Source organism: Talpa europaea, assembly GCF_964194135.1.
Source record: "Talpa europaea genome assembly, chromosome: 12".
Taxonomy (NCBI): Eukaryota; Metazoa; Chordata; class Mammalia; order Eulipotyphla; family Talpidae; genus Talpa; species Talpa europaea.
The window spans coordinates 101,264,209-101,272,782 of NC_140079.1; the positions used below are offsets into that span (position 1 = coordinate 101,264,209).

The 8,574-nt window shown below is 61.0% G+C and overlaps 1 protein-coding gene across 3 annotated transcripts in view; it reads left to right on the forward strand.

The window, feature by feature from the left end:
- SRL (sarcalumenin) overlaps positions 1-2,239 on the forward strand; it is a gene marked incomplete at both ends in the record, with an annotated part of 61,948 nt that extends 59,709 nt beyond the window's left edge. For all 3 annotated transcript variants that reach the window (XM_084250673.1, XM_084250671.1, XM_084250672.1), the window contains one exon: positions 1,428-2,239. In XM_084250673.1, coding sequence (XP_084106799.1) covers positions 1,428-2,239 — 812 coding nt within the window. The remainder of the gene's footprint in view (positions 1-1,427) is intronic.
- Positions 2,240-8,574: the final 6,335 nt, after the last annotated feature.

The following is an 8,574-nucleotide window of genomic DNA, read 5'->3' on the forward strand; positions in this document are numbered from 1 at the left end:
GTGCCACTTAGGTGTGGAGTTCCTGCCTTTTACCTCTGCCAGGACATTGTGGGGTGATCAGTGTTCTCCCCGGGAGCAGTTCCTCTAGGTGCAAGCTGGGGCTGAGCTTTCTGGGGCAGCACCGGCTCTCCCCTGAGATCGAGCCCCTCATCGCACTGACCCCAGGGCAGGTGACCTTGACTTCACCTGACCTTCAGCCCTTCCTAGCCTCAGTGCCCTCTGTAGTCGCCTCCATCAGGCTTTCTGAAGCCCCCCTCCACCACCGGCCTTTAGGCACCCAGGGAGTGGCACTGGGCCTGCAGGCGCGAGGGGATGCCCCAGGCCAGGGGTCTCCCCAGACACAGGGCTGTCTGCAGAGACGGGTCCCCAGGGACCTTCTGCAGGGAGATGTGACCAGATGTGGGCCTCAGTCTAGGGCTGTGACTCCCATTTTGTTTTTGTGGTTTTTTTTTTAGATTTATTTATTTATGCATACAAGAGCTGGGGTACAGGTCAGAGGTGTGGGGAGGTGAGAGCATTCACCAGAGACAGAGTGGGGAAGAGAACAGGCAGACTGACCCAAGTACACTGCTGAGGGGAGCAGCGGGGAGACAGGAGGAGTCTACTGCGCCATGTGGGTCACCTCCCTTGCCGGGGATGGAACTCGTGCTGCAGAGGCTGCGGACAGCCTCATAGGTTGCACCTTAACCCCTTGTGCCACCAGGGCGTGACTCCCATTTTGGCTATAACCAGACCCTGTTTTATCACTAGTGGCAATATTGTCACGCATCTCTATAACAGTGAATTCACCTTAATTGCACTCCTGCTATGCATTGGATATTTTTTGCATTCTTGGTTGATGGTTGTAAGAGATTTTCAAGACAGGCAGGCAGAGTCTCCCCATTTCGGAAATAAAAAGCTAAGGAATTAAAACACATGGAGCCGGGACTCAGGGACTGGCAGTTTTACTTAGATACTTTCCTGCTCATAGCAACAGAGTAATCTTTATACAAACCCAAGTGCTATTGTTCTCCTCAGCCTGGAAAAAGATAAAGCATAAGAACATGTCACATCCAGCCTTAGCGGGGAGCTCCGGCGCTGGCCAGGGCTCCCCGCAGGCTCCCACCCTTTCCCTCCATGATGCCTCTTCTCTCTCACGTCTGTCCACGCTCCGCTTTCTTGCCTTGACCTGCTTCAGATCTTTCCGGCCAGTAGGAAAATCCCCCTTCAAAAAAAGAATTGGACTTTCCCTGGAAGTCAGATCCCAGGGTAGAATCAAATTCGGGGCCCGGATTCCACTGCAGACGCGAGCTGGGTTGGGAAGTTCCCGTGCAGGGTCGGGAGCAGGAGCCTCACCCCTGCGGCCCTGGCGTGGTTGGCTCCAGAAGGCGCGCCAGGGGCCTGGGCAGGGCACGGCCTGACCTCACGCCCCTTCTCTCCCTCCCCAGGCTACCCCTTCAACGACGTGTGCCAGTGGTTCATTGACAGAGCCGACCTCATCTTTGTGGTCTTCGATCCCACCAAGCTGGACGTGGGGCTGGAGCTGGAGACGCTCTTCCGCCAGCTGAAGGGACGGGAGTCCCAGATCCGGATCATCCTGAACAAGGCGGACAACCTGGCCACACAGATGCTCATGCGCGTCTACGGCGCCCTCTTCTGGAGCCTGGCCCCCCTCATCAACGTCACGGAGCCCCCCAGGGTGTATGTCAGCTCCTTCTGGCCCCAAGACTACAGGGCCGACACCCACCGCGACCTTTTCCTCAAGGAGGAGATCTCGCTGCTGGAAGACCTGAACCAGGTGATCGAGAACCGGCTGGAGAACAAGATCGCCTTCATCCGCCAGCACGCCATCCGCGTGCGCATCCACGCCCTGCTGGTGGACCGCTACCTGCAGACCTACAAGGACAAGATGACCTTCTTCAGCGACGGCGAGATGGTCTTCAAGGACATCGTGGAAGACCCCGACAAGTTCTACATCTTCAAGACCATCCTGGCCAAGACCAACGTCAGCAAGTTCGACCTCCCCAACCGCGAGGCCTACAAGGACTTCTTCGGCATCAACCCCATCTCCAGCTTCAAGCTGCTGTCCCAGCAGTGCTCCTACATGGGCGGCTGCTTCCTGGAGAAGATCGAGCGGGCCATCACGCAGGAGCTCCCCGGCCTCCTGGGCAGCCTCGGGCTGGGCAAGAACCCCGGGGCCCCCAACTGTGACAAAACAGGGTGCGGGGAGACCCCAAAGAACCGCTACAAGAAACACTAGGAGGTGCGTGGCCGTTCCCGGTTCCTCGTGGTGAACGAGCTCGCGTCCGACCGTCTGAGAAGTCCTGGTGTGTTAACCCTCTGAGCCACGCTGGCGCCACGAGCGCTGGAGACTCGGGGTCCCTGGAGGCCGGGTGGGGGGGTGCGTGGTGCAGGGGCGTGGCAACTGTGAATCGCCGCGGGCCTGTCCTGCCTCTCCAGTGAGGGGCCTGGGCGAGTGGGGCGACCCGCTCTTCCCGGGTCCCCTCCGAGGGGCAGAGCGCAGCAGAGTTCTAGCGTCTGCTGGATTAGCCGCGTCGGGGCAGCTGGAACCCCGCCTCCCCTGGGAGCCGGGAGCAGAGCGGACCTGAGCGCCCAGGCCTCTCGGGCCTGGCGGCCTCCTCCTCCGCCCACCCCCTGCTGCCCGCCCGCGCCTCTCCTCATCTCCAGGGCCACCAACTTGGGTGTGAATCCGTCTGGCTGGCGAGCCCCTCCCCAGGCCCTCTTCCCGCGCTCCTGGAGAGGCAGGGGCGGTTTAGGGTGCCGAACCCTGCAGAGCGCCCGCGTCTGCCTCTGCGGGCCGCTTCTCTGACTCGTCTTCCAGGCTCCGCTCTTGCTGGCCGGAGGGGCTGTTGGGCGTCTTCAGGTCCCGGCTTCTTGGAAGCGACTCAGAGGCGGCCGGGGGCCCAGAGGGTTGACTGGTGTGCAGTGTGTCTTTGTTGCATGTCTTGGAAAACTCGGCCCCAGAGGCCTGGGCTTGCGGGAGGATGGCGGAGACCCCGCTCTTTCCCTCTGGGACTTGTCTGGGCAGCCCCCTCGCCCCCGTTGGAGGAGGCTGTCCCGCCCTTCTCTGGGGGGCTCGGCGCCAGGGTGCTCCTCCCGGCGGCCATCACCTCCCGCCCTCCCTCTCCATTCTGAGGCGCCGGCAGAACCGAGGGGCTTCTCTGGCGTCAGCACCAGGGGTGGCGCCACGACTTACCCCTCAGTGTCACGTGTGATGGGATAGTGATGCCCACAGCCATCCCGCGGGGACGCTGGGCCCCCCCACCACGAGTGGGGCCTGTGGTCTGCGTGGCCTATGATAGGCCAGGGAGGGCGGGGGAGGTGGCGGAGAAAGGATCCCGCCCGCTGGCGTGCCCCCGCGTGGGCTGGAGGGGCCGTGGGGGCCGGGCACAAGGGGCGGAGAGCGGGTGGGCGAAGGGTGGTGCAGGTGGGGGGCAGCTGCCGGGGGACTTAACCCGAGGCGTGTCCGGGATCTGCCAGCACCAGGAAGTTCTCTGGTCTGGAAGGAAAGTGAACCTGAAGGCAGGGGCAGAGGCCGAGGCGCTGGGGCGGGAAGGAAACGGGTCCCCAGGCCAGGGCGCCGCGCAATTCCACTTGTCTGGATTCTTTGCACTCTGGTGGTGCCGGCTGCGATGGCGGCTGCTGCTCTGGCTTCGTGGGATGTCCCGCAGGGGGCTCAGAGGCTCCAAAGCCTCCAGAGCCGACCGGGAAGGAAAAGGATGTGCTGGGGCACCCAAGGAGCCTGGTGGCCCGGGCCAGACAGCTGCAGGCTCCCCTGGGCTTTCCTGCTCATTGAAACCCACTGTCCACCCCCTCACCCAGCCCCTGAGCGCCTGCCCCCGCCTCGCTCCTGCGCGCCCCCGGACCCAGGCGCTCTCACTGCGGCTGCTCTCCCCTGAGCAGCAGGGCCACCGAAGACAAACTGTCCTGCTTGCCGGCACCGCGGCTCTGGGGAGGCGTGTGGGAGGCGCTGATACATTCTCACAGTATTTTCATTTCCAGGGGGTGCATATGGCCAGTGTGGTCTTCCCTGCCCCCTTTGGGCTCTCCTGGTCTCCGCCCACTTCCCCGGCCCCTTCCTTCTGCCCTCTGTGCAGGCCTTGGCAGCGCATCCCTGGTGGCCTGCTGGCTTGTCGGGCGGGGCTCGCCGGCCTTGCTCCCAGCTGCGGGGAGGGGGGCTTCAAGCACAATATGGGCTCTTTGGGGGGGCGGGGTGGGGGGCAGGGAGCAGGGAGCATCTGGAGATCCCCCAGACGAGGCGCTAAGTATTTGTGCCCAGGCAGCGGCTGTTTCTCTCCAGGGCGTGGCGGGCTCGGTCCAAGCTGATGTCACCAGGGCGGAAGCTCAATAAAGTCGCCATCTCTCCACCGCTGTGCGCGCCGCTGGTCTCCGAGCTGCTCTGACTTCGCCTTTTTAGGGCAGTTTTAGGTTCACGGCAAGATGGAGAAGAGGCGCCCCCGCCCCCACGCCGCCTCTCCATCGGCAACACCCCCCAACCTGCGTGGGACGTTTTCATGAGTGACAAAACCACTTTGTCACGTCTCAGGTGCCCGGAGTCCGGAGCACGTTAGGGTTCGCGCCTAGTGGGGTCCGTTCTGTGGGTCTAGGCGAGTATCAGGGCGTCAGACCCTCATCCACAGGATCGTGCAGAGACTTCACTGCCCCGAAAGCCGCCTGCTCTGCTTACTCACCCCTGCGCCCTCCCAGGTGCTGACTTCAAGTCTCTTGGGGGAGCTTGCTTGCCTTTGCTTGCCCCGGCCCCAGCCCCCACCCCCCACCTCCGCCCTTCTCCACACGAGCCCTCTGTCTCTAGCCTCCTGCCTCCTGCAACGGGCCTGTCCCCTCAGCTGTGGGGAAGCCAGGACTTCCTGCTGTGTAGCCTGGAACTTGGCAAGGACTGTCTGCTCAGCTCCTGGACTTGCCATTTTCCCCTCCAGCTGCCCTGTAGCAGGGTCCCCAAGCCTCCCCTCGAGGCCGCGGGGCCGGGCATAAGGTGCTGCTGCCCCTGTCCCTGTGGCGCTGGCAGAGGGGCTGAAGGGTCGGGGTGCGTCCTGGGGCTTCTGCAGGAAGCAGCGTCCCCGCCCCGCCCTGACTTGGGTCTCCCGTCTTTGGAGACACCCGAAGGCGTCCTGGACTCTGGTGTCCCCTTCGAGCAGAGCTCCTCTAATCTTGGGGTTCCCCTGAGGGTTTCACACCCTGCTTGACAGCATATTTCCAAAGGGGAGAACTTCGGGGCTGGAGAGGAGGAGAAGGGCTGGAACGGGGGCCCCACAGTGGACAGTGAGACCAAGAAACAACGCAGCCACCGGTGGAGCCACCCCACGGGGTGCAGGGGTCCGGGTGCAGGTGCGGATACATGTGGGCCTTGCTCTGGGCTTGCCTTGTCAGGAGGGGGGCGAGGGGAGCGGGGCAGTTCATCTCCTCCTTCACTCCCTCCTCCTCACACGGGGTCTGCGGTCCACAGCCTGAGCACCCTGACCTAACCTGGGCCACCCCCCACCCCAGGCCACCCCTCAGGCCGGTATGTTCCCACCCCTGGGGAAACTGGGCTTTTCCTGGAGAAGGGAGGTAGACGAGGTGCATCTGGAAGATCAACATAGTCTGCCAGAGCCAGCTGGCATGCCTCACACCTACCACCTTCACACTAAGAGGCCCGCGGCAAGTCCATGAACGTGGCAGCCGTAGAAGAGTGTCCCGAACACAGCGGGGCGTGCAGACCTGAGTGGGGAGTGTCCGTGCAGGGAGGTGCCTGTGCCAATCGGGCAGGTGGCGGGACAGGTCGAGAGGGGTGCAAGTCTGTAAGGCTGGGCGTGTGAAAAGTGGATGTGGGTGTGTCAGTGGCCAAACAAAGCCCGAGGACCCAGCAGAGCGCCAGTTCACCACCGCAGAGCTGCCGGGATGGACAACAGGTGGACGGCGGCTGCGTGGAACAGGCTCTGCGCTGTACCGTGGGCTCCAGCACGTCTGGGGGACAGGCGGGTGTGGCTGCGGAGAGGCCAAGTGTGAACGACGTGGATGTGGATCACAGGAGCATGTGTGCACACAGAGGGGTCTATGGGAAGCACCCAGGGGTCCGCCAGGGTGCCGCCTTAGGGTGCCGCCTGCCCCGGTGTGCATCTGAGCTTGTGGAAGTGCCCTCTGGCAGATGTTATGCCAGTTCCCTCATCGTCGTGATGTTAGGCTCCAACTTTTAACAATCCAGGGAAACCTTCATTTTTCTTTAGGAGACCATAAAAACTATCAAAGAGAGCACCAGAAAAGTGGAGAATGAGGGCAGCGAGGTGAGGTTGCCGGCAGCTGGTGTGGCAGCAGGTGTGGCCGGCAGGTTCTGAGCCTCTCCTCTCGCCCGAAGGCTAAGTCTCCACAGGCAGCCTGCCCTGTCCCGAGCCCTGCGGGGAGCTGCTGCCTTCCCATGATGTCAGCCAGGCGGGAACAACTTCTAGAGGCCTCCTTTGTGCCAGAACTGGGCTCCTGCCCCAGAGGCATTACCGCACTCTCACCTTATGGTAATGGACGATTCTGACAAGGGATTTATGTGCACCATGTTGCTTAATCCCCAGCCACCTTCCCATGGTCGTCGTCCAGCACGTGCACACACACCCTGGAGTCACGGTGCTTGGGACTCACCACGGGCTCCAGCGCTCGCTAGCTGGGCAGATTTAGGCAAATCACTTAACCTCTCTGTGCGTGTTTTCTCACCTGTCACAGGGAAATATTAACATCTCTTTCGTGGGGTCATGAGGATTGAAGGACTTGATACATGCAATGTTGTTCAAATAGTACACAGCTCACCGTAGCACCCAGTGGTTTGGTATTTGTCGTTGTTGGTCAGCACCTGAGGTTTCTAAGTAACAAAACATAAAACATTTAAAAGGAATTATGTCCTCAACAGCAACAATAAAACCCCCAAAACTATACCCTTAACTCGATTACACATCTGACCGTCACCATTATCATTTTATAAAGTAGACGGGGCAGGTCTTATTTTTTATCTCTAAATCAAAATCAGCCTGCATCTCCAGAGAAGTCAAGTTCAAGTTCAATGAGCAAATTTGACAAATCAAAGGAAAATGCCTATTTTCTGCTCCTGCAGCTGTTCTCACTAATGCAGACGATCGCACTGATCTGTGTTCGTCTGGAGCCTAGGCCCAGCTGCGTGCAGCACATTTGTCCTACTCGATAGAAAGAGTGATTTTGCACCTGCAAAATGTGTTAAAAAAATTGTTGGTTATATTTCCATTTTCTCCAAACTTTTGGATTTTTTCCTACCACGACTCATGGGATTTGGGAGCTGTATTTATTGGGACACAGTCTCTGCCCTAGGGGAACTAACAATAGGACACGGGGTACAAGGCACAGAACGGGGTGCTAAGAGAAGTCCTCAGGGAAGGGGGAGGACCCCGGTTCTGGCAGGGGGCTTCTTCCTGGTTTGCAAATGTAGTTATTAGAAAAGTCTGACCAAGTCACAAGAGCTGCACGGATCTAGATGCCCAGGACTGCATTGTGAGTGCACGGAGCACACTCACACAGCTCGGGACTCCCCAGGAACACTGAGGCGTGCGGTTGCTCTTTGGGAAGGGAGGGGTGGGCCTGGGAGGTCAGAGAAGGGGGACCCTGGACCCCCAAGGGAAGGCATCTGTGTGTGGAGGGTGAGGAAGAAGGTGAGCCAGTTAAGGAAGAGCACGCCTTCAACAGAAACCCAGAGGCTGGGGCCTGGCTGCTTGGGGTCCCGAGCAGAGCAGGGGGTGAAATCAAGGAAGATGAGGCTCAGTACCGGGGCTGAGGGGAGAGGTGAGGGCTTGGCAAGCTTATCCTGGCCACCCAGATAGTGACCCTTGGACAGTGCCCCCTCAGACCCGGTGATCCCCACCTGCCTCTGGCCTGCTGGGTGGGACGCACTGCATCTGGTCCTCTCCTTGCTCTGTCCCCCACCTAGGAGCTGCGAACCGGCTGCTGGAGCCCCATAAGGAGGCGGCTGGACGAAGCCCACCCCATCGGTCAGCCTGGCTACTCTGGAGCCCCGGCTGGGTCCTGACCCCAGTCAGCTCAGGGAAGGCCCACTCTGGGTCCAGGGGACCAGGCCCTATAGGCTGGTGTGTCAGGCAGCGAGGACTGGCTGCTTCTTCCTGCGGGTGGGGGGGCGGGTCTGCGATGGCGTGAGGGGGCGCAGCTAGAGCTGGGGCAGGGTCAGCAGCCACATCCTGTGCTTCCGGCTGGATAGAGGGGGCCTCATGCCGCCCGGTGTACCCCTCGCCTAGGAGGGGGACCAAAGGCCAGAGCAGTGACACCATAATGTCAGGTCTTCAGGCCTCGCCTCCTGGGCAGGAACGGACCCCAGGCTGCAGGGGCAGGGCTGAGCCCAGCCACGGGGCCACACCAGGGGGGTCTCCCGAGGCTGCAGCAGGAACTTTGCAGGCGCTCAGGCTCGCAGGCGAGAAGAGGCAGGTTTGTTTAGAGAAAGAAAAAGTTATTAAGGAGAAAAGGAACAGATATAAAGTGGGACTCGCAGGCGGGTGGGGCCGGCCAGGGAGGGGCGAGGGAGCCGAGCGGCGCCTGGCAGGGAACCGCCACCCT